The sequence below is a fragment of the Osmia bicornis genome, chromosome 16 (genome assembly GCF_907164935.1).
Source record: "Osmia bicornis bicornis chromosome 16, iOsmBic2.1, whole genome shotgun sequence".
Taxonomy (NCBI): Eukaryota; Metazoa; Arthropoda; class Insecta; order Hymenoptera; family Megachilidae; genus Osmia; species Osmia bicornis.
The window spans coordinates 4,245,042-4,261,130 of record NC_060231.1 but is presented as its reverse complement, the minus strand read 5'-3'; the positions used below and the strand labels follow the sequence as shown (position 1 = coordinate 4,261,130).

At 30.8% G+C, this 16,089-nt stretch overlaps 3 protein-coding genes across 6 annotated transcripts; 1 reads left to right on the top strand and 2 right to left on the bottom strand.

The window, feature by feature from the left end:
* Positions 1-1,215: 1,215 nt before the first annotated feature.
* Positions 1,216-6,820, bottom strand: LOC114871537 (aminopeptidase N-like). 2 transcript variants are annotated; one of them, XM_029177557.2, is made up of 11 exons: positions 6,256-6,820; positions 6,022-6,180; positions 4,561-5,204; positions 4,386-4,467; positions 3,209-3,863; positions 2,927-3,114; positions 2,263-2,430; positions 2,024-2,167; positions 1,877-1,952; positions 1,627-1,817; positions 1,216-1,550 (listed from the first exon to the last, which is right to left on the bottom strand). In XM_029177557.2, exons 1-10 carry the CDS (start codon positions 6,720-6,722, stop codon positions 1,656-1,658), a joined length of 2,745 nt encoding a protein of 914 aa, XP_029033390.2. In that variant the 5' UTR covers positions 6,723-6,820; the 3' UTR covers positions 1,216-1,550; positions 1,627-1,655. The 2 variants fall into 2 exon arrangements, with proteins under 2 accessions (XP_029033390.2, XP_029033389.2); XM_029177556.2 differs by having other exon boundaries at positions 1,216-1,817.
* A 588-nt stretch (positions 6,821-7,408) lies between these two features.
* Positions 7,409-9,507, top strand: LOC114871539 (tumor suppressor candidate 3-like). Its single transcript, XM_029177562.2, has 8 exons — positions 7,409-7,601; positions 7,831-8,009; positions 8,079-8,196; positions 8,262-8,402; positions 8,474-8,614; positions 8,687-8,837; positions 8,924-9,089; positions 9,285-9,507. The coding sequence occupies exons 1-8, from the start codon at positions 7,521-7,523 to the stop codon at positions 9,298-9,300; spliced, it is 993 nt and encodes a 330-aa protein (XP_029033395.1). The 5' UTR covers positions 7,409-7,520; the 3' UTR covers positions 9,301-9,507.
* A 642-nt stretch (positions 9,508-10,149) lies between these two features.
* On the bottom strand, positions 10,150-15,952 carry LOC114871542 (rab proteins geranylgeranyltransferase component A 1). 3 transcript variants are annotated; one of them, XM_029177572.2, is made up of 12 exons: positions 15,832-15,952; positions 15,672-15,754; positions 15,517-15,583; positions 14,266-14,460; positions 14,019-14,202; positions 13,451-13,688; positions 12,858-13,080; positions 12,566-12,772; positions 12,356-12,480; positions 12,118-12,278; positions 11,618-11,794; positions 10,150-11,533 (listed from the first exon to the last, which is right to left on the bottom strand). In XM_029177572.2, exons 2-12 carry the CDS (start codon positions 15,718-15,720, stop codon positions 11,366-11,368), a joined length of 1,794 nt encoding a protein of 597 aa, XP_029033405.1. In that variant the 5' UTR covers positions 15,721-15,754; positions 15,832-15,952; the 3' UTR covers positions 10,150-11,365. The 3 variants fall into 3 exon arrangements, with proteins under 3 accessions (XP_029033405.1, XP_029033404.1, XP_029033402.1); XM_029177571.2 differs by having other exon boundaries at positions 15,672-15,746; positions 15,832-15,945; XM_029177569.2 differs by having other exon boundaries at positions 15,672-15,729; positions 15,832-15,945.
* Positions 15,953-16,089: the final 137 nt, after the last annotated feature.

Here is a 16,089-nt window from a genome sequence, read left to right as displayed (position 1 = left end):
ATATCATTTGGAAATTCTCCATTGATCATTTCAGGGAAATTTGATCGATTTTGATCGATAAACGTCATTCAATAAAAATAAAGAGACTCATTCTTCGAGTTGTATTACACAGAATTGAAATTTTTGGAAAGAACATGTAATTTTAATCTTTTTTACAATTTATTCAATTAGATATTATTTGAATATATGAAAATTGTTTGAGTGCATCATTGCTGTGGGTCGTGATCGACCCCTGCACCCCTATCCCAGGGTTAAGGATACTCTTCTTATTAAATCACAGTCAAAAATAAACCATTTTTAGGATTTTGTTTAAAAAAAGGACTGAAATTTTATGCTTCATTTGATTATCACTAAAGATAATTTTCTTCTTCTTTTAATTTTAATTCAAGTATACGTCCAGTGTTAGTTCTCCTAATGTTAAATAGCTGAAATATGAGTTTTTAATGTAATTTAATTTTTTAATAATAGTATTGAAAAAATATAATTTGTAAGATTAGTAATTAATAGATATGGTTTTATGAAAAATCTGAAATTTAAAAAATTTATTGTTAGATAGTGTAATTTTAACTGTTCCTTAATTCTGTTCATCTTTGCCTATCTTCCCTTATCAGTTTCTTTTATCTACAGTAATTCAGTTTATTTGTAAAACACGATCTTACGATAACAGATTAAATAGCTTGTTAATTGGAACATATTTGAAAATAAAGTAGGCATAGTTTATTTTATTCTAAGAATTCTTTTTGCAAATAAAAATAAAAATCATTTCTGTTAAAAATGTTTTCTAGAGCCTTTTGTATAATTTATTTATTATTTATTTAACAAGAGCTAGAATGTTTTTGTATTAGATTGGCATCATAAATAACAATTTACATCTAACAAATTCATTAGTACATATTACTAATCGATAAATACTATTTTCAATTGTCAATTAATGTTACAATTCAAATGTGTAATGTCATCACGAAAAGAAATGCAGATTATGACGAATTAATTCCACGAATTATGACAAGCGATCAGTATCGATGACAACAGTTTGATTATCGCGAAACTTTAATTAATTTCCTATAGGTGATTCAATTGGTCGGATAATACTTGGAATAAAGTACACGTAAAACTAGAATTCTTTAAAGAATTCTTTAAAAATGGCCTAATGCAAAATTTTATTTAGATTACATTCATATTTTTTGAAAATAAATGTTACATAATAAAGAATAGTGTTATTTCAATTTTTTTATTTACAGAATATACCACATTCTTGGTTTTTAATTACATAGATTTAAGAAAATATATTTTATGAAAAAAAAGGAGATATTGTTGATTATTATTCTAGAAAATAGGAACAGGAAGTACAATACATTTGTATAAGTCGAAAATATTTCTTTTGAAATTTGATATCTTTTGTCTATCATAAATAGATTTAAAATTATCTTTCAAGGTTTCAAAAAATAATCTCTTCTTCCTGTGATAAAATAAAAACCTGAAAGACGTTCGTTAACATTCTCCATATATACTCAGTTTTTATTAAATTTTAAAGTATAGAATTTTGAAAACTGAAATAAAAAAATCATTAAGAGATATGCAGCTGCCTCAAAGTAACTGTTCCTGGCGATTACATTCCAATTGTACCTTTGCTATTTTATTAAACAAATTAGGAGTCAAAATGACCCTATTGTTGTGTTGGAGTTAAAATGTGCCTCCATACTAGGTAAGACATTTTTAATCCATTCCACTGTTTCTGAAGCCTTGGTAACTGCCTGTTTCGCACCCTTTAACGCAGATCCAAGTTCGTTATAGTGTCCATCGACAAACGAATGTAACTATGAACGAAAAAAGTGATTTCATAATGAATCGTAATAAAATTACAGATGATTAATACCTTTGATACTTGTTCCGCTGTTGTTATCGCATTACCGATCGCATTAATTGTTTTGCTCAAAAAATCATGTCCCCTCCTGTAAATAATAAATGGAATATTGATCACGATGAAATTTTGTGATAACTGATAAGACAATATTAAAAGTACCTCTTGATAATTGTTTGTACATTTATTTCGACCAATGCTAATACGTAATCGACGTTTCTGGTATTCCCATCTATAATTGCACTTATTATAGTGAATCTGTATTGCTTTCGAACACTAGGTTCTGAGATTGATAATTGAAAATATCTGAAAAGAGGAAAGGATAACATTTTAGAGTTAAATAATCGTATTTAGACAAATTGTTTTAAATTTGTATTTAAAAAATTACGTGTTAATCTTACTCGTTGATTAAAGTAGTGTTTCGAGTACAGCCAAGAGCTTGCAAGAGTACTTCATACTCGGTGTGCAGATCGGTTGATTGCCATCTCTTCAGCAAGGTGTACCAATCCTCGTAGTCTCCGGCTCGTATTCCTTCGCAGTAAACAAAACTCTTCAAATCTTTCGGTATCCTATGTCAATCATTAAAAATACATTAAAATTTAGGTTGAAAAATTCATAAAAAAGTTTATTTAAAATAGCTAAGTCCCATTTTCGCAATAAATTATTCAAAACAATGGTACACTCGTGATCAAATCAGAATTCCCCAGGGAAAATGTCGATATAAGAAAAGCAAAAATTCTCAAAGTATTAATTTTGACAATGTTAAGAGTAATTTAGAAAGAAAATAATATGTTTTAATTATTAAATATTACAAAATTTAGTGTATAGCTGAAAAACAGGAATAACAAAATAAATATTAATTCAAATTTTCCCGCGTAAACGTGTATACGCAAGTGGTGGGGGAGGCTCCTATATAGGGCCCCTTCGGTACGTTGTCACTCTTGCCATGGATGCCTAGGGGATCGGCCATAAACCTGGGGCATCACCTTTCTCTAGGGAAACCTTCTTTAGTCACGAGTGTACATTCTGTATGAACATTCAAAAAAATTATAAAAATATTCATACAATTTATTAGGGGAAGCAATCCAGCTCCGAAACAGCATTTCAGAAGTCGTCAAACAATGAGCATTGCCTACCAAACAGGAAGTAGATAATATCAATTCGCGACTTAATTTTGTCGTAATGTCTTCGTTCAGAGATTCATTAAAACTCAATTCTTCATACATAGGTTGTAACAACTGAGTCACATGTTCCTGTTAGTAAATAAATTTTTATTTACATTAATTATGTGCACATTAATTAAAAAATAAATTTTGTATTTAATTTTCTTTTTAGTATATTACTTACCTGGAAAGATTGTTGCATATCTGGCAAGCTACTTAACATTTTATTTAAAAATTTGAAACTATTTACAGCAGCCACCCATGGTTCATAATCAGTCTCTTGAATCAGGTAATTAGAAAGATTGAAAGGGATGGAATAATTCAAATGCCCTGCTCTAGCCAAATTGAAAGCATCATCTATCAGAGCAGCTCTATTCACTTTATGAATCTTCCTGTAATTTTCAGACTTCAAATAATCAATTAGCATTTTCCAATTTCTTTCATCATAATTCACTCGATAGTATCCAGTTTGTTGAATATTAAAAATAATCCAGTCATTTGGTGAAGCAGTACCCAAAAGTATTAGAGTTTCTTCAGGACTCAACCAATGGCTAGGTCCAGTATTAGAGAAATCATTGATTGATTTTGTAGCAAAGTTGAGTGGTATCCACCAGTCAGATCGATTTTTTGATGATGGATATTGATGGAACGGCTGATGATTTATTAACACTGATGAGTTATTGTAGGTTCTTGTAACAGTTACCAAAGGAAATCCTGGTTTATTTGTCCATGATTCCATGAAATCTTTAATAAGAACACCATCCTCTAGTTGATTCGAATTATTTAAAGAAGCTTGCAGGTGTTGATACAGATCTGATGGCGTTGCTGCTTTATACGACCTGAATTTATATGAAATTTAATGTTAATATTTGCAACAAAAAATCATAAATTTAAAAAAAAGTAAATGGAAAATCTATCTAGAAAGCTTTGAAGTAGAAACACTTCATCTGTTCTCATAGTATCAGACACTTAACTCGTGTATCTTATTTATCAGTATTAACACTTATAACTTAATTGATCTTTATGTAACAGCGTAATAATCAATTGTAAAAAATTATAGTCAGATAAAATGAAATGATTAAAAGTAGTGCGAATTTAAGTATATCAACGTATTTGTACCCCTAATATTTGCATAAATTTTGGTACAGTAGACTTTCGTTATATTGCCGCAAACGGGGCTGCAGTCTACTGTAAGAGCGGACAATTTTTCAAACTTACGAACTTTTAGTTGGAAGGGAGAGGGAAGATAAAATTGATTGTGAAAGAGTGGCACTACTATGCTTAAAAATCTACGTGAAATCGCTTACATGGCAATATAACGAGAGCAATATTTCCAAGAAATATAGTACCACAATTCTTACATATTTTTTAAATAACTTTGTAGACCTTCTTGGAAAGCTAAATCTCCCATCACATGGGAAAGCATTCGGATTATAGATGCTCCTGAAATATTTTTTAAAATATGATTGATAGTGTTATAATTTAGACGATATTTTTTGGAAAAATAAATTTAAAAAAAACCTTATTTAAACACACCTTTCTTATACGAAACAAAGTCCATCATAGCCATAATACTGCTAGGACTGCCCACATTACGTCCATTCATGGTTCGAGTATGGTTCTCCGAGTCCCCAAGCAAAGTAGGCTGCAGTACATCCACAACGAACTTGTTCATCATTCCCCAAGATGGTTGTACCTTAGACAGTGCAAAGTATTGAAAATACGAGGCAAAACCCTCTTTGAGCCAAACAACGTCCCAAAATCTGGGTGTGACAAGATTCCCAAACCATGTATGGGCATACTCATGGGCCATAGTCGTAAATCCATCAACCATTTTCTTGGTACCAGTAACACCACCTTCGTACAACGCCACTGGCTCCCTAAACGTGATCATCCCCCAGTTTTCCATTGCATTGAAATGAAAATCAGGCACAGCAATTTCGTCCAATTTTGAAATAGGATTTTCAATCAAAAGGTACTTTCTCAAAAACGTGTATATGGATAAACTTTGGTATAGTGAGATTGATCCACGATGGTTCATGGATCTTCGTGTCCATATCTTCAAATTATTTGAAAAGGTTGATGTTTCTGAGACAAAGTCGTGGACTGACCATCCTACCAGGTACGTGGACATCTTTGGTGTTGGTGCAAATGTTGTTACATAATAATTTTCACTGTTTCTATAATAGAAGAAGTTACAAAATACATAAATAAATTTTAAATAAAAAACAAAGGAATGTTTATTCGATAATTTTTATGCATAAATTGTAAAAGGAAATTCTTTTACAACATGAGGCATATAACAGATTTTCTATATACATCATAATTTTTCTAAAAAAAAATTAACAAAACTAGTCTCCTTCCTTAAGGGGGTAGACACGGGTAATGCAGAGAGGCGACATTACCGGCAAAAATGGGCCTATTAATGGGTTTACGGGAATACACTTTTCGTCCTTATATGAGAAGATTTGGGGCTGAGTGAGGGCTCATTCGAAAGAGGAAGGTCCAATGCAGGGCGTTCTGATCACTGTTTGAGTCACAGAACTATTTTAGTGACCTAAAAAATACTTGGAATCTGCAGATGTATTTTGTCGATTCTTCCTCTACTTTGGATACTCATATCATTAAATATCGACACAATCTCGTTGAACCATGACCAGACCGCCCTGCATTGGACCTTTCTCTTTCGAATGAGCCCTCACCCAGCCCCAAATCTTCTCATATAAGGACGAAAAGTGTATTCCCGTAAACCCCTTTTTAGGCCTATTTTTGCCGATAATGTCACCTCGCTGCATTACCCGTGTCTACGGTAGTGACACTAGCACCTCTAGCGGAGTAGCAGTGAAACACGGCTACCCTTGTCTCTCCAAGGCAAAAATAAGCGGGAGAGACAAGGATAACCTGAAGTTTCCTAGTTTCGCCACGTGAGGACCCCAAAATCAACTCAAACTTTGGCCATCATTCCCAATGTTTAAAAAAACCTATAACAAAACTTACGAATGTTTAATTGTACTTTGGGGCACAGTATTACTCGTTGTAGTTTGATTTCCAGTATGACCAATGTGTAGAATAAAAGAAGCTTTCAAATGAGGTTCATCCATACACGGAAATGCTCGTCTTGCATTAGTGGGTGAAAACTGGGTAATTCCCATCCACCTGAAAGTTTCATATGTCAAAACCATCCTTATTAATGTAGATAAATGTAAAAATAAAAAATATTTATCTATGTACTTTGTTTTTGTATCGTCCACATAAGAACTCCTATAAAATCCAAAGACATCATCCTGTACCTCGCCCTCAAAGTATAGCACCAAATGATACACTCCAACTTCCAATTTAAATGAGAATTTCAAAATATAAAATTGCCTTTCTGTGTCAGAACTTTGATTAGCAATTGGAACAATTGATTCGTTTAATTTACTTGTTACATTATAAAGTATAGAGCTTTTTTCTTGAATAAGCAGACCATCATTGTGCACCACTATAACATCTGTTTTGTTGAGGACATTCAGTGATATGTTCACGTATCCTTTATAATTGAAATCATTATAGCCTAGTCGAGTGAATAGCCAAAGATCATAGGAAATTGGAACCACTTCTTCAGGAAGTCTATATGATGCATGATCAGTGTCACTTTTACATACATTTATGGAGAATGTTGTTATTAGAAACAGGATGTTAAATAATCCACGTTCCATAATGTGGCAAATGTATTTTAAAATTAATAAATCTTTATATGAGTTACATTGACGTTTAATCACCGAACGAGTACATCTACTATATTAAACAGTTTTATCGTTCGATGATATTCTTTTATCTTTAGGTATTATTGTCGAAGTATGATAGAGAGATAGGTGCCTGTTTATCAAATTCCTAATCTTACAATTAGTTTCACTTCATAATTGATATAAAAACACCTATTTAATACATTCATTGATGTCGTTGGTGCCAGGTTTGCCAGCAGAGGGGAAGGGAAGTGATGCAAGCATCCTGGTCAAGCTCCGAATTCCGCGTCGGTAAAACAGTTATCTCATTTATTGCATCCAACTGACGGTATGCTATGTTCCTAGCCAAAGGAGTACAAGGGAGGTAACGGAGTCGGTAAAGAAGGAAGGTGCAATTTAAGGGGGTCGGTAAAGAAGGAAAGTGCAATTTAAGGGAGTCGGTAAAGAAGGAAAGTGCAATTTTGGGGAAGGATACCCTGGGTAAATTTTAATTGAACACATCTATTAATTACTTCAGAGATCGGTAAAGTAGAGTCTCGCGAGCGGCTATTTGAATTGTCAACTACGTGGACTTGCTTGCGAGAGACGCTGTCATGGCAAAGTCCCTCTCGTAGCGGCTACCGAATGCAGCGCAACACGGTCAGGTCAAGAGAAGAGTGGGTGCCACGTTGATTGTATAAGCCAATAGGGTCTCAACCTGTTCCATACAGTTGAGACTGTTCCGAGCAGAACATTAGTTGTAATATGTTACTTTACAAATAATAATCTACAATGGATTGTAAAAACTTTTGTATATTTTTAGGACTTCTTTTAAGTTTAAATTATGTTTGCTGTCAGTATAGGGTTAAAAACGTAAGGAACTATTTATTTTTGAAATAGCCGTCATTTACTAAATTCTTAAATTTAATAAATACATACAGATGTTTAAAAACGTTTTTCTTAACATAACTTAATAAACATTTTTTATCAATACAATTTGTATGAATATTTCTAGACACAATATATAATCTTTTAATATAATTAAATGTATTTAAGGTGAAAATAAATATGTAAGATATGAAATCATAATGTTATATTTTAGACCCAGGGTTCCTCCTTGTCGGATCGGGTGCAACAGTTAACAGAACTAGCTCTTACAAGACCTGTAATTAAGTTCAATGGTGCAAAATTCAAAGAGTATGTTAAAACCATGCCAAGAAACTATTCTGTCATTGTAATGTTTACTGCAATGGCACCACAAAGGCAGTGTCAGATATGCAGGTAAATTAAATTTAATATATTTTTAATATCTATTGTATTAAATTCTAATTTATTCTATTTATATTTTAGACATGCAAATGATGAATTTGTCATAGTAGCAAATTCGTTCCGTTATCTACAAGCACATTCTAAAAAATTATTCTTCGCATCTGTGGATTTTGATGAAGGATCAGATGTATTTCAAATGGTATACAAAACATTTTAATTTATCTATTTATATAGTATATGTATTTAACACTTGAATTTGGATAGATGCGATTAAATACTGCACCAGTCTACATGCATTTCCCACCAAAAGGAAAACCAAAGCCTGCTGATACCATGGATATTCAGAGAGTAGGGTTTGGAGCAGAAGCAATTGCAAAATGGATATCTGAACGTACTGATATTCAGGTACCTATGGATGCATGTACCTTACAGTTAAGATGCAAGATTGTTAATAACACTGTTAAAATTTATTATAGATTAGAGTGTTCAGACCTCCTAATTATTCTGGCACTGTAGCAATAATAATGTTACTAATACTCATTGGAGGATTTTTATATCTCAGACGCAATAACTTGGACTTTATTTATAATAAAACAGTTTGGGGACTTGGAGCATTGGTAACAATCGTTTTGCAAACATTACAAGTTTAATAGATGTTTGATAATTAAGTAAAATCGTTTCATTCATAGTTCTTTACACTTACAATGATTTCTGGACAAATGTGGAATCACATCAGAGGACCTCCATTCATACATAAATCTCCTAGTGGAAATGTAGCTTACATACATGCTTCTTCTCAAGGCCAATTTATTTTGGAAACGTATATTGTGATGGTATTGTGTATCCTTTTCATAAAAGTCCATTCAAATTTGTTCTTTTCAAACTACTTATATTGTATGATACTTTCCTTAATAAAATGTAATTAGATGGAGCAGTGGTTTTAGGCATGATTTTAATGATCGAAGCTGCATCACGGAAGGATGATGTGAAAAAACGGCGGATATTTGCTATCATAGGTGCAGGCTTAGTTGCTATTTTCTTTAGTCTTTTGTTATCAATATTTAGGAACAAAGCTCAGGGTTATCCATACAGGTATGGAAGTTGAAAATAAAATTTTACTTATAATTAATAAGATGTAACTATTGTACTGAAGTATACTAGTACATTCATTTTTGTAACATATGTACCTATTAACCTGTAATGAGTATAGTAGTATACTTCATTTTTTATTTTTTATTAAGAACTAGTATTACTTGGTGCCTCAGAGATGAATAATTTTTGTTTCAGCTTGCTGTTCAAGTAGTTATCAATGTTGGAAGTCATTAATATTATATTTATCATTGTATATAGTACAAAATTTCTATTGGTTTATCACAAATATTGTATCATAAAAGCAATTTCAAGTGTTACAGTATAACTACAGAAAAATTAAACGTTTGTATGTAATATAAAATAAAATCATTGTTTTTCAATGCAATTACATAAAATATAATACTACAATAAAACATGAGTTTTACATTTTAATTAATTATTACAGTTGTATTTTTAGGAAAGGTAGGAAATTAAAGAACAATGTCATTTCTGCTATACTCCCAAAATGGCATTATTTCTTTCAAAGGAAATAAATGATTAGATTTTAATTTATATCCGTTTAATGTATTTCAATGCTGAATACGGTGTATTATCAGTTTAAATGCAAATAAATGCGCGCACATCAAAGCAATAATGGCATGAAAACGATATCGACTGACATTTAAGCCGTTCTACGAACAATGTGTCTAAAAGTTTTCATAGATGTGAGTGAAACTAGCCGATAGCATTTCTTTTCTCTTTTTTTTCAAAACATGTTTATTTTATAAAAAAATTTTGGATGAAACATTGAATTTAAATGAATAAAAGATTAAAATAAATAAATAAATAAATGCTCAGCAAAACCAAGTATAAAATAAAGTCGATGAATAATAAAAAATAATATAAAACTGATAATATAATGTGTAAAAATTACTTTGAAAGGGTTAAAACAAAAAAGTTAATAAAAATACAAGTGTAACAAACATTGCGTGCAAATAGCTAATATAAAAATTAATAACACACACAGTTAAGTAAACTAAGTGAAACAACTTACAAATACAAATAAATACTCGAGGAACGATTAGTTTTTCACGGTGTAAATTTGTTCTTACACTAACAGTATATAACGAATAAACTATGCTATGTAATACAATGCGTAATAAATACACTAACGATATATAATACTAAATGGTTAATGGCATTAACCATTAGATAAAAGGCATTACAATATTTTTTTATATTATTGATGTATAATAGAGTTAACATAGAATGATGTACACGTGTCTTTGCATATACAATATAAAATCAATCAGAATTTTATTAATATAAATGATGAACTACTGATATCTGAAAATATGGAACTTCACAAATATAATCAATATTGAAGTAGGCCTTGATCATCTTTACTGAGTTAAAACTCAATCATAACAAGAAATTATCCGTTTAAAATTTGTAATTAATTTGAAACGTAATTCAAGATTATTAGGAGATTAATTTACAAAAACTACCTATATAATTCAGTCAAAATTCTACATTTAGTAGTAATTTCAATCTCTTATATATTATAAAGCTATATTTCGCTTCCTCAGAAGTTAATATAAATCAATAATTTGATCAAAAAAGAAAGAAAAGCGAATGCTTTCGGCCAATTGGTCCATAATTCAATAAAAGAGCGAGTGTAATGCAGACTTCAGCGCTAGTCTATTGGAATGTTATTCGAAAAATTTACGAGCAATTTCTTCAATATTCATTTAGAAGGAAAAAAATTTCTTGCCGAGTAGACAGTTTCATCTACAAAAACTGCTAGACAAAACGATACTTGAAATACTCACTTCAAAATAAATAAAATCATTTTACCTTATGTACTTAATTATACAACCATTCAAACGAACATTTTGACTGTCACAATGATGCATGAATTTCCATAGAATTCTATCACTTACTTTATGGAAAATTGTTAATTATAAACAACTTGACTAAGTACTTGGAAATACAAACAATAGAAAGAAATATCACAAATAAAATAATTAGATTTATTAAAAATAAAATCATTGCATGATAGAATTTTCAATGTGTTTAGCGCAACAGTCAAAGTGTTAAAATTATATTATATATTTATCACTGTTTACTTATATAAATGATAATTCATCTTCGTAAAATTAGTTCGTGAATTATTCGGATAAAAGTTCTCCAATTTTCAAACATAAAAAGGAGCGTAGAACTTTAAATAGAAAAAGGTGTGCGGCTAACGGAATTGGCCTGTATTTTCAAGATGAAAAGATGGAAAAAGGTATTATTTAATCCTCTTTCTCAGCCTTTTCAATATCCTGTTTCTCTTCAGCCTCTGTATCACCTTCGAACTTCGGTCCTGGTGCTTCTTCCCCTTCAAGTACAATTTCCTCTGGATCCGGTGCACGAGGAAGGAAATCCTCTTCAGGATACATTGCCTTGAAGATGCTCTTCGCCTTGAAACATTAAAATACAAAGATAGTTTTTCGAGTAAACAATACCTGTATTAAATTCTAAAAATAATTTAAAATAAAATGAACCTGGTTGACAGCGAAATCGAAATCAAGGTCTAGGTCTGGACCAGAACAGAGGTGAAGATTAGTCGGCGCAGAATCCTTTAATTTAATATCACTCGCAGGCAGGTTTAAGTATAATGACCACAAAACCTGAGGCTTTGTGCTCTCTACAGGCTCTTCCTTGTTGTTTTCTTTACCCTCCTATAAATCATTTTTTATTTTTTAATAATTTCTATGAAAAACATAGTGTAACAAAACAATTGATAATCCATTTGAATTAATATTTTCCATTAGGATAATATTTGATTCTAAATTAACTTTGATAAATAAAATAAAATATGTAAAATGAACTCTTGCCTGATGATGCGAGTCGCTTGTTGCAGCAACTTATAAAAAATATTCTTTAAAAATAAAGATTCTTTATTAATATTCGTTGTATTATTAATGAATCAAATGAAAAGAAAAAAAAAACATACGAAGAGAAATTATAACTTGAATGAATCATTTGTAAACCATAGACATACCTGAATGTGTCTCTTATCAGGAGAAACAGTCTGCGTATGGCTATGAATAGATGAACGTGTAGCTGATGGATCAAGTGGTTCTGCTTTTAAAAATTTATTAACTGCATAAGACAAATCTTCTTTCGCATTTGTTGTTCGTTTGCATGTCATGTGGACCATAACTATTCGAAACAAAATTTGTTCGTACTATAAAACTTTTTTAATTTTATCCAAAAAGAATGAATTTAAATTTACGTACATAGTCCTTGAGGGCAAGCATTCGTAGATGGTCCTAATTCAATCACTGTAACAGATTCTTGATCAGGCTCCTCTGGAGGATAATATAAAAGTGTTAAGTTTTCTTTTTCACCCTGCATAATTGACCTAAAACAAAGATAAACAAATGTTGTTGTGAATTTTATCTGACAGTGAAAATTTAATTAATCTTTTAGTTATTTATTATTATTACCTGTCTGTAATAAAGATTCCACGCGATATTCGTTGTTCTCCTTCAGAAGCAACAATCTCTGGTGGCAAATGACCCTGACCAACAACCAGATGCTCTAAACTTATTCTTTGTTTACCACTAATAATAGCTTTGCACTTGTCCTTATGTATTATTACGCCATCAAGCTGCCTCTTTAAACAGTAAACGCCTCCGAATACTGCACATAACCTGTAAATAACGACAATAATCATTTTATGTGAATAACAATACTAATCATTATAATAAAGTGTTTCAACAGCTATGATAACTTTACCTACAGAAGCACTGAGGCAATTCACCACTACCGTACATAGGCCAAAGAAAAGGTGTATTTCCATATCGTCCAAGACTATTGAGAAAATGCTTTGTACGATTAACACCATCCCTACATGAAGTTTTATCAGTGGCCATAGCAATTGCTTGAACAACATAATGCTGCACAATCGGTGTCAAATTTTTTGTGTTTAAATATTCTAAAAAGGTCTTGTCACGGAATCCTATTAATTGGTATTGTTACTCGTTACAATTTATACAACAATAGTTATTTCATGAAAAATGATACTATAATTGTGGCTAACATGATATTTCAAAATTAAATTTACGTTCATCTTATAAATTTTCAGAATTAATGATTGTTTAAAATACAGGACTGATCTTAAAATCTCTATTATACTCTTATCCACACTGAAAATACTGTCATCATATCTTACCCCCTCAAAAGCATATAATTAACAAAGAATGTTACAGAGTTCATACTTCATAATTTTAATATAATATACTATTTAATTAGGAGTATAGAACAATTTCATGTTATAAAATAAGGAACAGTAATATATGATAAAACTATAATAACAAGAAAATAATTACCATCAAATTCAGGACTATCAGCTCCTTGCTCCATGCATGAAGTTAACAGTTGCATTAGCATTCTCTTCTCAACAACACTAACAGTTTTATTAGCAAATACATCAGCTCTTGAACAAGGTACTTGTGTTAGTTTCCCATCCATGAATGTAGCCACTCTTGATACAGCACGGAATTCAGCATAACGAGCAATGTTACTCGAAATCAAGAGCTCGACTAATTCACCACGCGCAAATAGCAACTGTTATAAATAAAATTATAATCAATTTAGACATTTCAATACAGTAATAGTAAGAAAAATAATAGGATATTTAAACGTTTCAATAAATTTATGTATAAAAGATTTTATTTAGTTTTCAGATGGAACTATAGTACCTATTTAACCCATAGGCTGTCGCATTTCTTGAAAATGTAAATGCTATTGTTGAAAACAGATATAGATTATTGGCATAAGTTCAAGTATGAACAAAAAATAAAATCTGTAGATGAAGTCACTATAGACACATGCATTCATTCTTTCTGGATGAGTTTAATTATCGAGTTTAATATAATATTACTAATATTTTTATACCTTTGGAGCCAAATCAATATTAAATTTTCTGTATTCTTTTTTTATACGTTCTATACTCCACTGTTTTACATTCTCTTTCTTTTCAATTTTATCATCATCTACTTTCTCATCCCCGCTACCACTGTTATCCCCATTACCATCAGTCTGAGTATCCTTTGAAGAAACTACTGGTAAATCTGCTTCTCTGTAATAAAAATACAGTTAAGCTTCTTTTTAATGAAAAAATACAAATTATATAAACACTTACTTTACAATATACCAGGTTTCCTCAATATTTTCAACAGTAGAATATTGATTACTAGCTTCTAAAAATTGTTCTTCAGGGTTTAAATCTAGATTAAATGCATTTTTAGTATTATTTCCAGAAACTTTCAGATCGTCTATCCATTTCTGGAGACCATCAAAGTTAAATGTTGCCCATAGTCCTCCATAATATTCATTACTGCAAAAAAAAATGTTCTAACTCATATACCATATAAAGATGTTTCTAGGTACATGATGAATTTATAAAATTAATGTTAAAAGTGCCTTTTAAAAAAGTAGCAGATATTTTGGTAATTACTATATTCTTTTATTAATTTAAATTGATCTAAACTAACTAGATGATAACTTATTTGCGAAACAAGTTGCTATTCTAAATGTGTTAATAACTTAGGTGCAGAATAATATAAAACATTGTTATCATATGAGACATTCTTTTTGTTTCAAATATTACAGATATTATATTGACAAACTTTTTATTAATCTAAGCCCTAATTAAAATGGTAGATATGAAACAATTTAATCTTACAAAACTTAAAATTCAATCCATGAAATATAGATAAATATTTATTAATGTTCTTCTATTATCAATAAAAAAAAAAAATACTTTTATTATTAGTAGTATGATTGTTAGTAATAATAGCTGTATTCAATATAACATACTCAAATCCTTCTATACAATTTTGATACTTTTCATACATATATTAGGGTGACATACTTTTTTACTTTATTATAATTTGAAACATAATTATTGTGTAACTCCATAATAATATATCTCAATATCCAAGTTTAATAGTTCATACAGTAGTAAGACCAAAATATTATAGTCAATGTATTAGCAAATATTCTTGCATAAAAATTAATGAAAAAATTATAATACAGTAATATACTTTAAAAAATGAAAAAACTACTAAGCTCTAAGTTATTTGAACATATGAGTATATTAAACATATTAAGACTACTTATTGAAGCCTGTATATTTTCACAGCATAATTTTCAAAGCTAAAGAACCAGAATATTTTTAACAAATATATATAAAATTCATAATCAAGTGTTCTTTTAAACTATACGAGTGCACAGATATTTAATATAGTAATATACAAAATATCATATATTGTGCAATGTAACAGTATTACAAAGCATGAAGTGAAAAGAAATTGGAAAAACAAGTAAAAGAGAAACCGGCTACGTATGAGAGAGCACACGCGCATACGCAAAGAAGCCGAACCGAATATACCTGTCTAAATGAAGAACCTTTTTCCCAATTCTACTTGCTGCTGCTGCAACAATAGACTCCGTCATACCTATAATATTACCAGATTATTATTATAATATATATATAAAATGAAAAATCGTCAAAATAAATGATACATATGTTGGAAAAATCAATACCTGTCCCTACGACAACGACATCGTATTCATTTGGCAGATAATCCTCCATTGCTTCCAGCTGTAAATTACGACAGACTAAAAGACTTCGAGCAGAAACAGTATTTCAATTCAATGAAAAAACAACTTAAAAATCATTTCTAAAGAATTTTTCTTAAATTACATTCAGCGAAGGGCCACTCCTGTTCCTCTTTCGCCCTGAATTTTCACCGTTTCTCTGAACAGTCTCGAAACGCCACTTTGACAGAACAGAACGCTATAAGCTGGAACTGAACTCGAACCTGATTCGTCTAGGCTTAGAGCGCTTTCAGACTAGCCACAAAATGTAGCACGACGAATGCGCCTCACTAGTGTTGCGGATCACCACGGACCACGTCGTGGTGGCGCCAGCAACCAACCGTAAATTACATGGGAACGAGGT

Excerpts from the sequence above, each read along its gene's own strand:
- LOC114871537 (XM_029177556.2), bottom strand. The coding sequence starts at position 6,722 with ATGGAACGTGGATTATTTAACATCCTGTTTCTAATAACAACATTCTCC. Across the intron at positions 1,953-2,023 it reads GTACAAACAATTATCAAGAG|GAGGGGACATGATTTTTTGA; the intron begins GTACTTTTAATA and ends TATTATTTACAG. Across the intron at positions 1,818-1,876 it reads CAGCGGAACAAGTATCAAAG|TTACATTCGTTTGTCGATGG; the intron begins GTATTAATCATC and ends TTTCGTTCATAG.
- LOC114871539 (XM_029177562.2), top strand. The coding sequence starts at position 7,521 with ATGGATTGTAAAAACTTTTGTATATTTTTAGGACTTCTTTTAAGTTTA. Across the intron at positions 8,197-8,261 it reads GATCAGATGTATTTCAAATG|ATGCGATTAAATACTGCACC; the intron begins GTATACAAAACA and ends GAATTTGGATAG. Across the intron at positions 8,838-8,923 it reads GTATATTGTGATGGTATTGT|ATGGAGCAGTGGTTTTAGGC; the intron begins GTATCCTTTTCA and ends AAATGTAATTAG.
- LOC114871542 (XM_029177572.2), bottom strand. The coding sequence starts at position 15,720 with ATGGAGGATTATCTGCCAAATGAATACGATGTCGTTGTCGTAGGGACA. Across the intron at positions 13,689-14,018 it reads ATATTGATTTGGCTCCAAAG|TTGCTATTTGCGCGTGGTGA; the intron begins GTATAAAAATAT and ends TATTTATAACAG. Across the intron at positions 11,534-11,617 it reads TCGATTTCGCTGTCAACCAG|GCGAAGAGCATCTTCAAGGC; the intron begins GTTCATTTTATT and ends TAATGTTTCAAG.